General features: G+C 50.3%; 1 protein-coding gene across 1 annotated transcript; it reads right to left on the bottom strand.

Moving 5' to 3' along the window:
* Window positions 1-395: 395 nt before the first annotated feature.
* On the bottom strand, window positions 396-16,278 carry FAM198A (family with sequence similarity 198, member A). Its single transcript, XM_006893058.1, has 5 exons — window positions 16,159-16,278; window positions 13,126-14,382; window positions 2,428-2,550; window positions 1,181-1,284; window positions 396-606 (listed from the first exon to the last, which is right to left on the bottom strand). Exons 1-5 carry the CDS (start codon window positions 16,276-16,278, stop codon window positions 396-398), a joined length of 1,815 nt encoding a protein of 604 aa, XP_006893120.1.
* Window positions 16,279-20,583: the final 4,305 nt, after the last annotated feature.

Raw genomic sequence — 20,583 nt, forward strand, 5'->3', positions numbered from 1 at the left:
CACCTGCACCCCCTGCACACATACACACACCTCTACATACACAGTGGCCCAGATTTGTGCATGCTTATGGATTGCACAATTACACAGGATCTTGAGCAGTTGACAGAACTTTCTTGAAAGTGTTTATTGGTGCCCGGCAGTCAGCATCAGAGCTGAGAAGCACACCACACAGGGATTCCCGTTCCGAATGCAGTGAGAGTATACCCCATCACCTGCCCCACCTCCCGCCCCAGGCAGGTGGCACATCAGGACAGCACGGCACCCTCTGGTTTCCGGCTCCCCCCGTTTGTCTTCAAGATGGGAGAGCACAGTCAAGCTTGGCCACCGGGGGGCGGGGTGGGGTGTCTTCATCTCAGGGTCGTGCTGGGAAGCAGCTGGTGGGCCGTGGTGGGATCTCAGGGGTCCTCATCCCTGAAGAGGGTCAGCTTGTGCACCCGGATGTGCTCCAGCAGGGCCCGTCCCCGCCGCTGCAGGGTCTGGAGGACCGGCTCCAGGCCCTGGGCCCCGCCCTGGCTTTCCCAGAACACCGGGTCCGTCCGCAGTGACTTGAGCAGTATGTTCTGTAGACACCCTGATGTGAGCACCTTCACAGCCGACTCGGGAAACCTGGGGGCGCAGCCCAGAACCCCCAAACAGAGAGAGCAAAAGTGACCTCAGAGTTCCAGAGAAAAGCAAAGCACACGGCCAGGACTTCTACACCCAGGAACCCTGGCAAGGCCACCTTCGAAGTTCTCCCAGGCCCCCCACCCACTGTGTGGCTAGCAGGGACCCCTTTGCCCCACATTACTGTGAACACAGGGAGGTAGAGCTTTAGATGGTCCTGCCCCTCAGAGAAGCCGGGAACCCAGCTCTGTCGCCCAGTGCAGTGCCCGCTGCTCTCAGTGGCAAAGGCAGGACCAGCAGGGTTAGGGGAGCGCAGGGCCTAGGCCAGCACCCCTCCCCTGTCAGGCTGTCCTTACACCCGGTCTCAGGGGCAAGAAGTCTTCCACATTGTGGAGACCAGGGGCTCCATCAGGGGGTGGGGATGGGGGTCTTCTACAGGCTGCACCCTCTTCCACTTTCCCAAGGCCTCTCAGCCCCATTTCCAATCTCAGCACAGCAGGGCCATTAAGCCTCAGTCCTGTGAACCTTCAGCTCCACCCAGCCCTTCTCTCTCCCTCTCCATGCCTCGGAACCTCACCCATCTATGCCCTCCAGCAGCCGGAAGTTCAGCTTGTCTTCTGGGTGATGAAGGTTTCCAGCATTATCGATGTAGACCAGATGAGATGGGTTGCTGCTCCGGACCTCAGGAAAGAAGGCAAACAGACAAGGGTGAGGTTACAGCAGGAATGTCGCTGGGGATTCTGGGAGGACTAAGTGGTTGTAGGGGAGAGGGAAGGGGCCTGAGCTGTCAGCCCCACAGTCCATCCTGCTACTGCCCAGGTGGCCTCAGTGCCCTGGGCCCTCACTCTCTCCTGGACACTGGGCCAAGTGCCCCCACGTATCTTCTCAATGAATCCTCTCAACAACCTCATGATGTGGGCATTGAAATTCACTCATTTCTGTTGAGTCAGAACCATCTCATAGTTGACCTTCTGTTGAGTTTCTGAGGCTGTAAATCACACAGGAGACTGCCCATCTTTCTCCCAAGGAGCAGCTGGTGGATATGAATCCCCAGAGAGACTATGCAGCCTTTGGCTTTGCAGTGTATCTCCCCATGGACTACGCCACTCACGTTAGAGGTAGCCTCAGGGTAGTGCGGTGGAGGTTCGAAGGAGTTAGACAGTCTATACACAATCACTCGGCTAATCAGTAGCTGCGATCACTGCACATCTGCACCGTAGTTCTAAGTCACAGCACCATCGTGACAAGGCAGAGGGCCTGGTCCTGTGCTGGTTAGGATGATAAGCCAGTCTCCCCTGTTTTCCACATCAAGAGGCGGCTGGAGGGGTGAGGAGCCTGGGCAGGGATCCACAAGTGCAGAGTCACTGGTCACTGGGACCCTGGAGCTGACGGCCACCTCCAGAAGCAGCTGGCCAGAGCAGGGAAGCAGGACTCGCCCCAGGAGAGTAGGGTGGGATCTCCCCAGGGGTAGCACCTTGCTTCTTGTGATGGAGAAGTGACCATGTGACCGCACCAGCCCCTCTCTGATGACCTCAGCACTTAATGTCGAACCAAACCTCAAACCCAAGGATTCCATGGAGTCTCTTGGGGGCTACAGGGCTGTGGAGACTGTAGAAATGGTTTCAGACCCCCATCCCTGACCTCAACTCAACCCTGTTCCCAAGCTCCACTTTTGTCCATTTCCTTCTCCAAGGAGGGGTAATGGCCCAAGAGAACTGGATCTGAAACCCCAGCATCAGATGATCTGTGAAATCAGCCACTGTGGTTGTGAAGGAGACAGGAGACTTTGGCCGGGTCGACAAGCACCCAGAGGAGCAGACGTACCAGGATGTGAACCAGCCGCAGCTCAGCCGGGTTCCGGCACTTCTCCCGGAGCCTCTCTTCCACGCAGGGGTCCAAGGGCTCAGGCTCAAAGCCGCAGCAGTAGCGATCCAGGCGGTCATGGACCTGTGGGGACACGTAACCTCTGATTGGGTGTGGCGTGAGGGGTCTGTGTCCACCAGAGCCAGCGCCAAGGCTACCTGGTGTGTTGCATCGTGGGGTCTCAGAGCCACACCTCCACCCACTCAGGGCCCCTAGGGGCTGGGACAGTCCCTAGTGACTGCTCCGGTCAGCTCTGTCACTGACCTCTAGCTAATAATGGGACCTCTGCTTTGCTCCACCAGCCAGCTCACCCTGTGCGCCAGTAGCTGCCCACTGGGACCTCTGCTTTGCTCCACCAGCCAGCTCACCCTGTGCGCCAGTAGCTGCCCACTGCCCTCTCAGGCCAGTGTGAGTGCCTGCCTTAAATGATCCCACTGTTCCTGAGCTCAGACCAGAAGCCCTGGAAGCCCAGATGCCAGCCATCTGTCCTGGGAAAACAGGCACAGGACGCTACTTTTCATTTAAGCCCCAAATGCTTCATCTGGCATTCCTCCCTTCTTCAGAGAGAAAAGCCCTTTACAATAGCCCGGACAGCTCTTGCAGACCTGAAAGCAGCACCAGATCTCCTCTCCTCTCCTCCCCTCTCTCCACAGGGTGCTCCAGAGGGGTTTTAAGGGCTAGTTTTCCAGGCCTTTCTTCCAAGGCACTCCTAAGTGTCATCTATACCCATATAGGCTCTAGGACACATCTAGCAAGGTGACATGTACAAACTGCTTGCATTTTGCTTTATGTCTGATTCACAGCTTGCCCAACCACCCTCGTCCCAACAAACCCTCCCTGAGTTTGTTCCCAGCCAGGCTGCACAGAGATTTCACCTTGCAGCAGTGTTTATTTCCAGAAGGAGCCAAAAGGAATCTGGGTTCGTACCATACTGCATCAACTCCCCAAACCTACTCCCATCTGAAGTCGATTTAACAGGATGGGCCTGGCCAGGCACAGCTGCCAGCTGGATTATTTTGCCATGCTGTCTGGCTTTTTTTTTTCCACTGAAGAGAAATTCCGTTTAGACAGCAGCGTACCGGCAGCCAAAAGAAACCGAGCTTAGGTTTCATCTCCAAACTCCATCAGAATTTTATTCTTTTCCTCCTTTTTGGAAAATCAAGAATCTGCTGAGAAAGAAAATGGTCATCTTTGGCAATCTTGCTTTTCTGTTCCAGCCTAGAGATACTGCATAATGACAACACCGAAGTTTTTGCTTATTTTTAAATTAAGCAATTGCAAAGACATGCCCCACTGTGCTGTGCACCACTGTAAATTAGAACCATATAATTCCTGTAGCAGCCAGCAGCTAGGTTCCATGATTGCCCCATTTCAAAGATGATAAAGCTGAGTCACAGAGGCCGAGTAATTAATGTGTGTGCCCTACGTCACACAGTTAGAAAGTGCTGTGGCTGTGTTTGAACCCAGGCAGTCTGGCTCTCAACCGCTAGTCAGACCATTCAGCAGGCATTGTGGTACCTTTGGTATCAGAGACTGCAGACTCCTTGATGGCAAAGATGAAGACTTGATTCAGTCTGACCCCCAGAGTCCAGCACATAATTAGAAAATGTAGAGACTTCACTGGGAGGTTTGGATCTATGAATGATGTGATGGGCTGACAGGAGGAGGGAAATACTGACATCTTGTACACAGGGTCGCTATGAGTTGCAGGCGACTCAACGACGGCACATAAACAACAAACATGAGGACAAGGGAGCTTTGGTGGCCTCGCCCTTAAGGAATTGTGTTCCTAACCCAAAGATCATGCTTCTCTGGCGCTTCAAATTCCTCAGCGGTTCCTCAGGAGGAAGAGGAGCAATCTCCTCCTGCGTGATTTGAAAAGCAACCTAGAGTCAGCTATGAGTTGTTTACGACTTGAAAGTAACACGTGAATGAGGGTTGCGTGAGGACTGTGGCCGCTGAAACCACAGCACCTCAGCTCCTTGGCCGGGATGTCAACACCAGAAGGCATCAGGGGAAGGCGTGGCTCTGTGGCCGCCCAAACAGGACACCTGAGTGGGACAAGTCATTGCAGTGTGGTGAGGCTTCAGAGCCAGCTGTGCAGAAGGGATTATTTAAGCCCTCTAGACAGAACCCCTTGGAAGCAGGAGTGACATCCACTTCAGTAATAGCTTGCCTCCGGAAACCCTATGAACCTGGAGAGAGGATGAAAGACACACAAGCGTTGAGGACTCTCCTTCATAGGGTCGCTATGAGTTGCCTGCAACTCAACTCTACGGCACTTAACAACAACAACAACCGGAAGACCCCCCCCAAGTTCCTAGGCCAGGATGATCTCCTCAGCCGCGTACCAGGTGCCTGAGGAGGCTCTCCTAGATTCCAGGAGACCCACCTGCTGTTCCTGGTGGGCCGCACCCCCAGTGCAGGGACCCTCTCCAGAGCTGAATCAGCTGCAGGCCCGGGCCTTTCTGGGTGGGAAGGATGGCGCTGGACTAGAGCAGGCTTCTTGCTGGGGACAGAGTGGCTGGAGCCAGAAAGGAGCCTAGACTCCTCCCCCACCTCAGCATCTCCTTCCATGGAGGGCAGCGGAACCTCCTCGTTGGTTGACTTGCTGTAGGGGGTGTGATGTGTGAGGGTAAATAGGGCCCTCAGCCCTGGGTCCCATCCTGCCCTGAGGACTCACCCCACGGAGCCCTCCAGGCCCACCCTAAGGGCAGCCTTCTCGGGAGGCTCCAGAGAAGGAACCTCTGCGCCTCCTTCTTTGCTCAAGCCTGATGCCAACGAACGAGCTTGGACTTGCGTGAATAGGCTGACCTCTGGGCTTTGAAGAGCTGACCTGCAGCTAGAACTCATTTTGGAGCCCTGGTGGCAGAACACGTAAGCTCTCGGCTGCGAACTGGCCTGTTGCAGTTCAGACCCACCCAGTGGCTCCACGGAAGAAAGGTCTGGCATTCTGCTGCCATGGAGCCTGGGAAACCCTGTGAGGTTGGTCTACTCTCTACATGGGGTCGGTTGCGAGCCAGAATGGACCCACGGCACCTCCCAACCACAGAGCTGCTTTAAAAAGACACCTAAGGGCACTCAGTTTTGACCCGCTGCATCCTAAACCAGCTGTGTCACCAAAGCCAAGTAGGTTCCAACCGGAAGCAGGACGAGTCGCCATTGCAATGCCTTCAAAGGGAGCTCTGGTGGCCTAGTGGCAAGAAGCTGCACTGCAATCCCATAAGTATGCAGTTCGAATCCACCAGATGCTCTGCTGGAGAAGGAGGGACCAGTCAGATCCGATTTGATGGTACACACAAAAATTAATAAGAAAAAAAAAGAAATGCCTTCAGAAAACCTCCCCGTCTAGCATATCACAGGGCAAAGTAGCAGGATCTCCCGCGTGGCTATTCGAAAGACACTTGATAAACCCAAAGCTATTGCCATCAAATCTATTCTGATTCACAGCTACCCTGCAGGGCACCAATGAACTGCCCATAAGACTGCCAGAGCGATAAATCTTTGTTCTTTGCAGGACCCAACTGCTTTGCCTTTCTCCCATGGGGCAGTTAGTGCGTGAGTTTGAACTACTAACCTTTTGATTAGAGCTCAACTTCTTTAACCACTGCACCACCAGGGCTCCTTGGGCATTTGATGAAATGATACATTTTGTTCATTTCTGACTTGGTGGTTGTTGTTCTTATGCACCATTGAGTTGCTTGTGACTCATAGCAATCCTCTGTATGAGAGCCCTAAACCTTGCTCTGTTCTGTGCCAACCTCTGTCTCTGACACACCTACTCCCATTTCCCCAGTCACTGAATCGATCTATCTCCTCGAAGGTCTTCCTCTCTTGCACTGTCCCTCTACTCCCCCAAATATGGCGTCCCTCTCCAAGGACCTGTCCCTCCTTGCAACATGCCCAAACAGTAAATCAGGAATAATGACTAGGTCTGTATCATCAGTTCAGTCAAAAGCCAGAGGGATGTTTAATTGGTGACCCATTAGAAACAGTCCCAAGATAGTAAAATGGTGCAACCATTCTGGAAAGCAGTTTGGCGCTTCCACAAAAAGCTGAACATAGAAATTTCATATGACCCAGCTATTCCACTACTTGGCATATACCCTGAGAATATGAGAACTGAGGCACAAACTGAGATTTGTACACCAACGTTTAAAGCAGCATTATTCACCATCGCAAGAACATGGAGACAGCCCAAATGTCCAAGCACAAATGAATGGACTGAGAATTTATGGTACATTCACACAATGGAATACTATGCAGCACACCGGAGCAATAACTTTGTAAATTATTACATAACTGGGGAGGGACTGGAGAGCATTATGCTGAGTGAACTAACTCAGTCCCACAAGGATAAATATTGCATAAGACCATTATTGTAGAAGGAGTATAAGGATCCAGGAGGGGTGGGAGAGGCTGGAAGCAGAGGGATGTGGATGTGCAGGGAATCAGTATGTTGTACAATTTGATTAGGGGGGGGTGAGGGAAACTGGAAGAATTTATTCAAATTTGTATTTGAATTTTGTAAATAAACTAGTGAAAAAAGAAATAGCCCCAAAATGATAAGCAATGCGTCCATCACCCCTTTGATATTTAATATTCATCTGGAGGCTCCAGGTAGTGTAATGAGAAAGAAAAAGAGAAGATAAAACCCAGTAGTACTCATTGTAGATGAAATTGAGGTACACCTGAAAAATCCTAATAAACTGAACAACTGTTAGGAGCGATATACATTTAGAAAGGTAGTTGGCAATGAAGTTAACATGCAGAAATAATACAGGGAAAAGGAGTTCTGGTGGCACAGTGCACAGCGTGGAGTGCAGCTAACCAGAGCATTGGTGGTTTGAATCCCTCAGTGTCTCCATGGGGAAAAGACGCACCATTTCCTCCCATGGGCACTTACAGCCTCAGAAATGCAATGGAGGAAGGCCGGGATTCGGAGCTGACTCGGAAGCAGGGGATAGTCGGGAATGGAGGTATAGCTAGCAATGCTGAGTTCCCTCCCGTCACCTCTACCACCTGGCAGCCCCCCTGTGCATGAAGCAGAGCTGCCCCCCAGGTTTCTCAAGGCTGCAGCCTTTCAGAAGCAGATCACCAAGCCTGTTTTCTGAGCACCTCGAGGCACATTGAATCTTCATACTTTCAGTTAGTTGAGTGCATCACCCAGGGACATACGGGGCTATTATCCAGAACACAGGGAGCTCCAGTGGCCTAGTGGCAAGAAGCTGCACTGCAATCCCATAAGTATGCAGTTCGAATCCACCAGCTGCTCTGTTGGGGAGAAGGCTGGGCAATCCCCTCCCATGCAATTAACTGCTTCTGAAAACCCGCCGGAAGGTCAGCTATGGGTTGCTTCTTTCTCAGTCAAGCATAACAACAACATCCAGAACATGTGAAAGAAAGCTTTCTCACTGCCATCAATCAGAACCAACTCAGAGCTGACCCTTCAGTGGGTTTTCAGAGGCCACAAATCACACCAGGCTGCCCATCTTCTCCCCGCCCCCCCCAAGAAACACCTGGTAGATTCAAACCTCTTGCCTTTGGGGTGGCAGTGCAACTTCTTATCCAAACACCCCCATTTCAAATGGCTTCTGAAGTTGCCATGCCTACAGGTAACCAACATGAAAGTGAAGATTCATCTGAACAACTTTACGATGCTTGGACATAATCCTTGGCTAGAATTACTATTTCAATATACAAGTTGTTTCTATACTAGTCCAGAAAATTTTTATTTGATTCCAATAAAATCTGAAAAGGATTTAGGAAGGAGAAGGACGGAACAAACTGACTCTTGTCTTGGGGCTTGGGGGAGTGTGCAAATATATCAGAAAATATCTTTAATTTAGCAACAAAAAAGAATAAGCCAGAACAGTTAACACCCAAATCTCAGTAATTAAAACCTTATGATTGTGACTTATAAACAGTCCCTTTCCTGGAACAGAAAGGAGTCCAGAAATAGACCTCGATACATATATAAATTATCTGATAATGGTAGCATTTCAAATTAAGGGTAAGATTGCTTATTCAGCAAATGGCCTTGGGACATTTGGGTTCCCATCTGAAGGGGGGAGAAGAAATGAAAAGGTGTTTCATACTTTATAGCCTTTATTCCAAAATAACTTCCAGGCGTATCAATGATGTGAAACTATTTAAAGGACAGTTGAAAGTGTGGAAGAATTTGTCAATTATCTATCCTACCTTGAAGATGCTCTTCTGTACATAGAAAATTGCCCATCTTTCTCCCACAGAGCAGCTGGTGGGTTCGAACCGTATACCTCAGAGTTGGCAGTGCAACCTCTTACCACTAGGGCACCAGAGCTCCCTGACACAGCGTTAGAACCACAAGTCCTAACCAGGACGGAGTGTTCTGTGGGATTTGTGAAGCACAGGTACGATTTGTGGAGTATGCATGTGTATAGTAGCACATCCTGTGAGTGGGTCCGTGGTGTGCTGTTTGACACAAAGAGAAATAAGGCTTCATGGTGGACAACAAACGGCCAATCACACCCCAAGATTTGCTGTTTATCGAGCTTAGGCGCAGCTCCCAGGCAGAAGTTACCTTGAACCTGCCCAGGAAACCACACATTGGCAGCCCCAGCCCTCCCTGACTTGCCAGTGGTTTCTAGGAAGGTGGGGGCAGCCAGTTGGGGTGTTTGACTTGACTGACGTTCAGCAAACCAGGAAGGGGTGGCCGGAGCCCAGCTGAGCAGAGCCGCATCTGACCACACACCCAACCTGTGTGTGCCTTGGCTGCGGGGACTTCCACCCCTCCGTGGGTCTCACACCGCAGCCCCGGCCGGCACAGAGGGGCTCTGTGTGGAGCAGAAAGCACCAGTGTGTGCCTCAGCCAGCTGGGGCCTTGTGGGGAATGGCACCTCCGGGCTCACGTCTCCGCTAGCATCCCTGCAGAGGTTGCTTCTTCCTCTTCTGTTCTGGTCTATCCATGGCCATCCCCATAGTGACTGGGTGAGGGGCCAGCTCTGGAGTTGCACTGTCCAGGCTGCATCTCAGCTCCATCAGCTGTGGCCTTGAAAATCACTTAGCCTCTTGGGCTTTCATTCCTCAGCTGTAAAACAGAGCTTGAAAGACGCTTAACTCCTGTAAAGTGCAAGGAACAGTGTGCCGTTTATGGAAGGTGTGCAGTGGCATGGGGTACAGTAGGTGAACAATGTCACTCAGTGTTCGTAGGAGCCACCTGCCTCGGGCGGGGCTCCCGCTGGAGACAGATCTTGATGCAAGGACTCAAATGTAAAGCATTTTTTTTATCTGTGAGCAAACTCCAAGGCAGTAGAGAGCAGGGAAGGAAGAGGGGGTGAGGCTGAACATTCAGTCCTGCTGGGGACCCTTAGGGCCAGTGAAGGACACATTCCCGAGATACTTGAGCAAGCAAGCTGGCATGATTATGCACCAACTCCCACCAGGGTTGCCCCTTAAGCAGGTAGGTAACCAGCCTGCCTTGTTGTCCAGGATTGTCCTTGTTTTAGAACCCTGGGTCTCACAGATGATGGAGTGTTGAAAGTCTGGTGGTGTAAGCCCACCCAGAGGGTTTCATAAGGCCTGCCTGGTAATCTGCTTCTGTAGCAACACAGCCTTGAAAACCCGCCCTGGGGGGCTGTTGATCTTTGTGCACAGACAGTTACTGAGTCAAGATAGACTGAATGGCAACTGATTTGGGCGTATTTGGGGGGGGGGGCGGTGTTCCTAGTGTTAGCATGAAAACTTCTGCAATCCTGGGAAATGCCTAGTCCCAACTTGGATGGCTGTTGACACCACCAGGAGGGCAGTCCTTCACCAGCTTTGCCAGCCCTCTGTGCTGGGCAGACACACCTCCAAGAGCAAGCCTCAGGCAGAGAGCCAGGTGTACGATCTGAGGAGCAACCATTCACTACAATGGAGCTAAGTGGGTGAAGGCCAACCTCCTTTTATAGATGAGGTACGTGAAGTTCAGAGAAGCTAAGGGACCTGCTCTGGGGGACAGATAGAAGCTGTCTGGCCTCGGGGACTCAAACTCAGGTCTGTCTAATATGCCAAAGCCCATGTCTTCCTTCTACAGAGTAGATAAGGAGTCACAGGCTGGTGACGCTGGAAGAAGACGGAGGATCAACTAGTCCAGTGATTGGGACCAGAAACATCTTTGACAGGCAGGCAACAATGAAGGGAGATGAGGATAAGGTGCTTGTTGTTGTATGGTGCCATCAAGTGTGACTCCACGACCCTTTGAACCACAGACCAGAACCCTGTGCCAACCTCACAATCCCTGACACACGTGAACCATTACTGAAGTCACTGTGTCAATCCTTCTCGTCGAGGGTCTTCCTCTTTTACCAACCCTCTATCTTTCCAAGCATGATATCCCTCTCCAAAGAATAGCCCCTCCTAGGTGACCAAAAAGGAATATGTCGTCACAGTTACTGAGTTCAGGCTGGCTACTGCCACCTGGAAATGAAGGCCCAGAGTTAAAGCATCAGAATTTTCCATAGAAGGATTTTGTATGGGATATCTCCCAAGTTTTAATGTTGTCTAAGAATTTTCTAGAACACACTGCAAACCAACCCTGTGTGCACACAACGCTGGCTATAGGCCCCTGGCTGCCCACTCGTGGCCCTGAGTCACGTACAGCTAGGAGTCCTGTTGGTTTTTCCTTAAAGGAGGTCCCCGCAGACACAGAGGCTGGCATGGTGAGCTTGTCCGCGCACACAGCCACCTCACTCTAGCTTCATTCAGGCACCCTGCTAACTTCTTCTGGGCAGTTCCCACAGGTGTGTACCCATGTGTGTGATATCTGCTGGTTGTGAATAGGCCAGTCAGTGAAGAGCTGATGGCTGGAGTCTTGCCAGTTAAGCCTTGCTGTCCTGACAGCTGGATCTCTTCCTAGGATCCAGGACCAGCCTCCACCCAGCAACTCCAGGGTTCACCCAGCACCTCAGGAACCTCACCATCTGGCCAATGGCTGGGTTGTATTCTCCTTGGCATCCAGGCTAGACAAGCACCATCCAGATCTCTCTGTGTCTCCCCACTCCTGTCTCTGTCTTTCTCATTGTATTTTAAAATGACATTTTGAATCCTTGCTGACTCACGAATGGTGATAAACAATAATGTGTGTTTAACAGCCAGCTCCCTGGAGTGGCCCCCATGTGCAGCTTTTGCCGACTGCATTGGTGTAAACACTCTCACTCCAGCCAATTGCACATTACCAGCATGACCAAGGTGGAGCTGGGAAGAGGTGTGCCGTAGCAACAGAATATTTACTATACAGATACAACAGACAGCAACAACATCAAGAGCATTTGTTGTTGTTGTTATGTGCCATTGAGTTGCCTGTGACTCATAGAGACCCTGTGTACAACAGCTCTGTCCTGAGCCAGTCTCACTGACTCTAACACACTTACCCCCATTACCCCAGTTACTTTGTCAGTCCATCTCATCCAGGGTCTTCCTCTCCTGCGCTGTCCCTCCACCTTTCTGAGCAAGATGCCCTTCTCTAAGTAGTGGTCCCTCTTGGCCACATACTCAAAGTATGTGAGATGGAGCTTCAAAGTCCTAGCCTCCAAGGAGAAACTTGTTTCACCCTCTCCAAGACAGACCTGTTTTGTTCTCTTGGCGGTCCATGGTTCAATACTCTTCTCCAGCACCACAACTCAAAGGCATTGATTCTTCTTCTGTCATCCTTAGTCATTTGTCCAGCTGTCTGGTGCAGAGCAAGTAATTGGGCGAATGAAGAACATAAGGGAACAGTGAAACTAGGAAGTGCTGGGTTTTGAGCATGTGTTCCCATTGTCCTAACAGAATTGATCATATCACTGTCAGTGTGTGCTGGTGAGATGATTGCAACTCGCAGCAATTGTATAGTTAATTTACATAGTTTAATTTTTAATAATGACTTTATCTTCTCTCCCCTTTTTTACCAGCTCCTTGAGCAACACTGTGGCAATTGACAAGAGAAGAAAGGGGTCGATCCATTTTGTAAGGAAAATCTATGTGATGGGAAAGCGTCAGCTCTCTTAACCTAAGAAGTCCTGGGGGTGCACTAGTCCCAAGGCCTCAAAGGCAAATTCATTGCCTTAAGTGAGAGCCATCTATGAGCAGGTCTTTGGAGGCTGTAAGTGACAGCACCAGAGGAGACTGCCCATCTTTCTCCCACAGAGCAGTCAGTGGGCTCGAACCTCCAGAGTTAGAATTGACTTAGCAGCACTGGGAGTGGTTTCTCTGGACGGGGGAGGGGAGGAGAGAGATGGTATTGCACAACAAGCCAAATTCCTGAAAATGTTAGCAGTTAGTTCTTCTGAGCTGATAGCTCCGGCCCTGAGCTGGATGAAGACACATACAGGAGGCAGAGAAGTGACAGGTGTGCTGAGTGGACACAAGCCAAGGACGTGAGAGTCATACCATCCATTCTTTTTTTTTTTTTAATCTTATTCCATTATTTTTTTGTGTGTGTACCGTCAAAGCAGATCTGACTGGTACAGGAGGAGATTGTTCCTCCTTCTCCAGCAGAGCATCTGGTGGATTCGAACCGTGCATCTCTGAGATTGCAGTTGCAGCTTCTTGCCACTAGGCCACCAGAGCTCACCCTTATACCATCCATTCTTGATCGAATAGCACGCAGGCCCCTCCGCCCCATCTCCTCCCTCCCAGCTGTCCGCTGGCCCCACCTACCTGCAGCAGGAAGTCAAAGAGTGCCAAGCGGGACCACTCAGTGCGGTGGATGCCCATGCACAGGGCCTGGCCCTGCTGGCCGCAACCATGCACCAGCAGGCCTTGGTACTGCAGCCAGCCTAAGGCCAGTGAGTTCTGGTCATCGTCAGGGTCCGCCAGGTGCTGTACATCCGGTGCCCACCAGATGAGGGGCCTGGCACCCCCATCCGTGTAGCGATAGGGCAGCAGGGGGCTGTGGAAACGCCGGGCCACGGCGGGCAGGCTCCGCTTCAGCCCCAGCACCCTGTCCACATGGAAGGACAGGACCTCCAGCAGGTCCCCTGGCCGCTTGATGAGGCCACAGAGCCCTTGGGAGCAACGCTGGCCGAGGTCAGGTGGAGGCACGTCCTGAAGGGCGCCCTCGGTGGAGAGGCCAACCTGCAGGACCTGCCCGTGGCCGGGCACCCGGGCCTTGCCCACCACCTCTCCTTGGGCCAGCAGCCTAAGGACCTGCACATCATGCTCTGTGAACCATGGGGGAATCTGCCCACTGGTCCTCATGTCCATCAACAGCTCAGAGGTCTCGGTGCCACACCAGACTGATGCTTGCAACTCCTCAACAGAGCCAGGCCACCAGGGAGCCCCCCAGGCTGGGCTGGGGTCTCCTGCGTGTTGACTCTTCTCAGTTCCTGGGAACTCCTTGCCTGCAGCCAGGTGGGGCTGCAGAGAGGGTCCAGCAGTAGCCCTCCAAGTCTGGAAAGTGTTCCTTTCACTCTCTGTGAGCTGGCTGACCAGGGTGCTCCTCTCTGTGTGTGTGGGACTGTCTGCCAAGGGGCGACCATGGTCTCTAGCTCCTGGGCCCCTGGCCCCATCCTCCCTCAGTCGTACAAGATGCCAAGTGCTGAGTCTTGAACCTCCGGGAGCTGCTGACGCCATGTCCCTCCTGACTCTCCCAGGGCGCCTGCTGTCCCCTCCTGGGGAACGCTTGCTTCTGTCCACTCTCTCTCCGCGGCCTTGCTCCTCGGCACAGGCCAAGCTGGAATTCCGGGGCAGAGCCAGGCCTCTCCGCAAGCCCAGGCTCCTTGCCCGCTGCCTCCGGCTGCAGCTCAGAGCCAACCAGCCGTGGGGGACAGAGACACCCGTTCCCCCCTGGGGTTCTGTGGAACCAGGATGCAGGGGCGGGAAGCGGGTGACAACCACTGCAGACAGGGCCATCAGGAGGCAGATTGCCATCACTGACCGCCTCTTGCCACGCAGCCTTCTCGGGAGCCAAGATGCCTGGAGATGAAGAAAGAGAAAGAAAACGTGAGCTCTGGGGAAGATGATGGTTCCGATGTTCAGAGCGGCGAGTGCAGAGCACCCGGGAGCCAAAAGGTGTTGTTAGGTGCCGTTGAGTTAGAACCGACACATAGCTGACCCTCCAGTGGCCTTTCAGAGGCAGTAAATCATACAGGAGGGGACTGTCCATCTTTCTCCCATAGAGCAGCTGGTAGATTCAAAACTCAGGCCTTTCAGTTGCCAGCTCAAAGCCTTGCCACTCACATAGTCCCGGAGAAGACATCTAGCTGCCTTCATAAAAAGAAAGAAGGCTCCTGGCCAACTCACCTCCACTTGGGTTTAAAGTCTCAGCTTGCTCTGCCTCCCTGGGGTCGCCTCCCCTGGGACCTGCAGGCAGATGGATTTATCCCCTGTGGCCCCACTGCCCCTCAGCCACCCCCTCATTAGGACTCTGTCACCATGTACCATTGAATCTTTTTCTACCTCTGTCCCCACCACCACATCCTCGCTCTTCTTCTCATCACCGTGTGATTCTAGGACCTAGGTGGCAGGGCCCATAGACAACACCCTTCCCCTATCCCAACACATGTGACCATCCAGCCACAGGGAGCTTTCTCCCAGCCTCCCTTGCAGCTGGGTGTGGCCACATGACAAAGCCTTTACAGATGGCACCAGAATCAGCCGCTTGTGTTTGCCTCATTTGCCTAAAAAAAAAAAGGCAATCAGGAAGCCGTCCTCATCCTTCCTGTACATGGTCTATGCTTCTCAGGAGACCTTTGGGACCCAGGCCGCCAGGAGCAGCCTCGTCTCAGGCACGGCCCTGCTCCACCAGCACGCTCCGTTCAGAGAACTGGTATTTAACCTCGCCACTGTTGCTCACTGTTAAATGTTGATGAATAAAATACCTTGCCTTTTTAGTTGCCAAAAAAAAAAAAAAAATTTTAAAAAAAGGCAATCGGGCCGGGGGAAGACTGGGCAGGGAGAAAAGTGCAACAATGGAAATCCAAAATTTCTGTAAATTTTCATTAAAATTATTAAAATAATTTTTTTTGTTTTAAAAAAGGCAATCAGCTGCCCGGCTCTTCTCTCTCCCCTTTTTTTCTGCAGGTCTGCAAATGAACGAGGCAGCACTAGGTCCATAAACATGTACAGAGGCTCGATTGGCATGTGAGAGCAGCTGATTTGCACCAAGCCAATGGTCTTGTCTCATCTGCCAGATGGGCAGGCTGCTTCCTGCAAACATGGCTGCTTCACCTGATTCTCCGTATGGCCTCCTCTGCTTCTCTGGCGCTGACCCTCAAGGACCTATTGCTTTTTCATCCTTTAGTTGAGATCAAATGTAATAACCTGAAGGCCCAGCTGGGGTCTCTGGGCTACTAAGAGCACCCCATCTCCACACCCATGTTTGCCTTCAAGAAATACAAACTTGGTTCTGCAAAAGTGTCTCCCCTTCCAATGTTTGGTGTTTTTTTTGCATCCTTTCCTCCTAAACACTCTCTCCCCTCTATTCTTACCCACCTGGCAACCACTTCAGCCCCTCTATGAACCCCACTGCTTTTTATATCCCTCCCAGATATTTTCGTATCTAGCTCCTAATTTTTCTGAAAAGGGAATTTGCATTCTGCCTTCCCTCCTCTGTGCTGCTTTTGGAGGCTGTCAGTAGAAGAGGAGAATGCAAAGTGGATGCAGCCCCGTGCACACCAGCAGCCCTCAATGGGGCGTTCTTAAGAAGCAGAGGCACATTCCTTTGCAGAAGGCGGTGATGGGGCCACCCACAGACTCTTTCCCAGTCTCTGTGTTCAGGAGCCTCAGCGCACAGGGAGCCTGGGGAATCCTGGGAATCTTGCACGTTTGCAGCAGGACTCGGGTGGTGAGCCAGCTCCGGATGAAGACCATGCGGAGTCCAGGTGGGCTGACCACACTGCAGCCCTCTCAAGAGACCACCCACCACAGCTAGATTTCTAGGCATCAGGAAGACAGCAAGGAGCCATTAGATCCACCAGAAGGCCTCTACCTCGTAATGAACTCACCCTCTCTCTCAAAGTAGCCCTCCTTCTGTTTAAAAGCTGACGAAAAGGTAGACAGTAAGTACAAATATTTTTGTTATTATTAATTTTAATTAAAATTTATAGAGATTTTGGATTTCCATTCATTCATTGTCACACTTTTCTCCCTGCCCACACCGCCCCCCCCAAACACTTTGAAAAGTAAAAGAAAAATTCTTTCATTGTTTTACAATCTCCCAGGTTCACTCCACTATACAGCCTTCATTCTGGACTCATGTCATCACAAAAATACCTAATCATATTTTCCTTTTAAACAGTTCTCTCCCTCATCTGTTGCAATGCAGTATACATTATTTATCCTATCTTTCTCAGTCTTCCCCCAACCCCAATGTCAGTCCTGTTTTACAACAGTGGCACCATGCAGTATTTGTCCTTTTGTGACTGGATACTTCACTCAGCATAATGTCCTCCAGGGTCACCCATTTTGAATAATATTTCATGAGTTCCTTGTTTTTCAATGCAGCGTAGTATTCCATTGTGTGACTATACCACAGCTTCTCTATCCATTCGTTTGTTGATGGGCACTTAGGTTGTTTCCAACTCCTTGCTATTGTGAACAAAGACGCAATAAACATGAGTGTGCATTTTTTTTTTTATATTTTAAGTATCCTTTTTAGGCCCATACTTATTTCTGTCCAGTATGAGCTCACCCTCTAAGGATGCAAATAGCTGGAGAGGAGATTACCATCTTTCTCCCGCAGACGCTCTGGTGGCTTTGAACTGCTGGAGGGACATTACCATTGGATGAGCAGCACAGCTCTCTGTGACTAAGCCTTCGAAGCTCCCTTACTCTTGTATCGTTAGACGCTGTCAAGTCAGCTACAGCACATAGCGACCCTATGGACAATGAACATGAACCTTACCCTATCCTGTGCCGTCCCTGTCATCTCTGACACACTTGAATCCCATTCTTGTGGTCACTGTGTTACATGCCTCTTGACATGTTCTCAAATAATAAAAGTCACATATATGTTGCCATATTGCTTTGCACAATGATATAATGTTGGGTTTTTAGTTAATATTAATTTGCTTACAAAGTTTCTATACATTGTGTTCCACACTATTCTTCATTCACTTTGCATTTCATACAATCATTCCCATGCATTATGTTTTAGAAAATGAATCACCATTGGACCTTGCCCATCGTTACCCTGTCTTTTCAGGTCCTTGCTGGATTCTTCCCATCTCCTTGACCCTCCCTCCAGCCACCAAATTGTGCAATCCTGTGGTTTCGCTCACAATTCTTTTAACGTACATGTTGTTGTTGTGTACCATGGAGTCTGAACTGACCCACTGAACCTCTGGCAGGTTTTCAGAGGCAGCTAATATCAAGGGAGGAGACGGCCCATCTTTCTCCTGCAGAGCAGCTGGTGGATTTGAACTGCGTGCTTTGGGGACTACACTGCAGCTTCTTATGCACTAGTAAGTTGAAAGATGTGAATTTAGAGAATTTCTGAATTTAGAACTGAAGGGACAGTTCACAAGAGGAAGATCCAAGGTGAGATAGACTGACACAGTAACTGGGGTGATGGGGGTAGGTGTATCAGAGACAATAAGACTGACTGGCCCAATATAAAAAAGGATTCGGTTATTGTACACAGGGTCACTATGAGTCACAGTCAACCGGATGCCAACTAACAACAACAACAACACATGTTAATTATGTTTTGCATAAAGGTATGTACACTACAGTTTATACTATTTTTTTTTTAGTCTTCAATTTCTGTGCTTTTTATTTTATCAACTGTGGTTTTATTCCCTTACTACTAGAATGTATAAATGCGTGTCCAATTATCGTTCTCTTCAACATTTATGATTTTACAGCTCCTATCAGATTCCTACCTTTTTGAATCACCTAAAAAGCCAAAGTCATTCACCTCTGACTTGTCTTGCTTCACTGCCTGTAATTATTTCAGCCGACCTTGTCTAAATTCTTTCTTGTCGAGCACTGTCATTTTTTTGAGATGAAGAAGATAAAATGGAATAGGCCATTCAAAATTAGAATGCATTCTTTGCTGAATACAGTTTATTCTTCTTGGCTGGCTTAACAATATGTCCTGAAGCTTTCCTCATTAAGCATCCACCTAACAAAAACTCAAATTCGCTGCTATTGAATCAGTTCTGACTTGTAGTCCCCTCCATCTGGTTTCCAAAGCTGCAGAAACTGACCATCTTTCTTCTGCCTGGAGCTGCTGCTAGACTTAAATCACCAGCGCTGCTATGGACGACACTCCCTAACTATCCGTATGTTACCACGGGGCATCAATCCTCCAGTGGGTTTTCAGGGACTGTAATCACATAGGAGGAGACTGCCCATATTTCTCCAGCAGAGAAGCTTCAAATCTGTCTTTGGGCCGCAGTGCAGCTTCTTACCCACTAGGCCGACAGGGCTCCCTTCATTTCCATGACATATAACACTCACCGTCTCCTTCAGTTCTCACAAGAAGCCAGCAAGGGAATGGGAATGACATCATCCTTATTTTACAGATGAGAAAACCCAAAGGGTTAGAATGCTAATGCTTTGCTCAGGGTCACGCAACTGGCAAAGAAACCGGGACAGAGGGCCACGCACAAAGAAGAATGCTATTTTCTTTTCCCCTTTTCCAAAAAAGAAAAATGTGTTTTCAAGTCGGATACATAATCCGTATTCTCAAAGTTATAGATGCCACTAGGGAGAAATAAATCATCTTTCTACAACATTTCAAGCAGACAGGCGGTTTTTGATCCTTCTCTCCCAGCCTTTCTTGGCTTCAGACGACCTGGGGTAAGTTGGCAGCTGTACAGCTGTGCAGGGAGAAAGGTTCAAAACGGCCCTGAGCAGACGGCCCCCACAGGGCCACCCAAGGAAACCTTCAGGGGGAAAGAAAAGCAGCTTTGATTGAACTGAGGAAACATCCTCTCATGAGGAGCAGTCAGCTGCACAATAAATAATATAATAGAGAAAGGGGAGTGACGCATCAGAGACTAGAAAGTTGGCTGTTGGAACCCAACCCAACCCACCCTGACACCTGAGCCTGCTACCCCCTCGCGTTCTCATTATCCAAGACAGACAGAGAGAGAGAGAGAGAGAGAGAGAGAGAGAGAGAGAGAGAGACTTTTCTTCATTGCAATCATCACAGCAAGAGGGAAAGACAAACAGTATGGTCTTCACTGTCTGCATCTACAGAGGCCCCATTTCTCCTCCCTCCTCTCCCTCCCTGAGCTCTCAGTACTCACTCCTCTAGCATGGCTCCTCCTTGGCTCCTCAGAGAGGATGCCCCATGGCCCCACAGTCCCATCAACCTTGGCTGCAAAGTGTTGTTAGGTGCCACCCAGCTGACGACTACTCATAGCGACCCTACAAACAGCAGATCCGGACCTTGCCCTAATAACCCTGAACCCTCCTCATCACCTCTGTCATACTCAAGCCCATCGTCACGGTCACTGTGTCATTCCATCTTTTTGAGGGTCTTCTTTGACCCTTCACCTTTCCCAGCATGACATCTTTTTCCAACAGGCCCCTGCCAACACGCCCACAGTGTATGGGATCAAGTTTCATCATCCTTGCCTCTAAGGAGCACCCTGGTTATGCTCCCCACCAAGACAGACTCGTTCTCTGGGAAGTTCATGGTGCAGAGTAGGGACTGTTAAAAAAATGGGGATAGAAGAATAGACTTGGAGAAGAATGTGGGACAAAATGCAAAACTCATAAAAATGGCCAAACTTGACTGGTCTGGGAAACAGGCACTATTGTTCTGATGGAGACTGATGGACTCCTCAAGACGAAGGTCCTTAGTTATTCTTTGAGTCTGGAACCAAACTCATCTATGGCCCTGGAGGACATTGTGCTGAGTGAAATATCTCAGTTACAAAAGGACAAATATTGCATAGGGCCACTGTTGTAAAATAGGACTGACATCAGAGTCAGAGTTGAGGGAAGACAGAAAAGGAGGGGAGGAATGATGTACACTGCATTGAAACAGATGAGGGAGAGAACTGTTTAAAAGGGATATATGAAGGGGAGCTCTGGTGGCCTAGTGGTAAGGAGCTGCAACTACAATCCCAGAGGCGCATGGTTCAAATCCACCAGATGCTCTGCCGGGGAAGGAGGGACAATCTCCTCCTGTACCAGTCAGATCTGATTTGACGGTACACT

Source organism: Elephantulus edwardii, unplaced genomic scaffold (genome assembly GCF_000299155.1).
Source record: "Elephantulus edwardii isolate Elephantulus edwardi_28Jun2011 unplaced genomic scaffold, EleEdw1.0 scaffold00121, whole genome shotgun sequence".
NCBI lineage: Eukaryota > Metazoa > Chordata > Mammalia > Macroscelidea > Macroscelididae > Elephantulus > Elephantulus edwardii.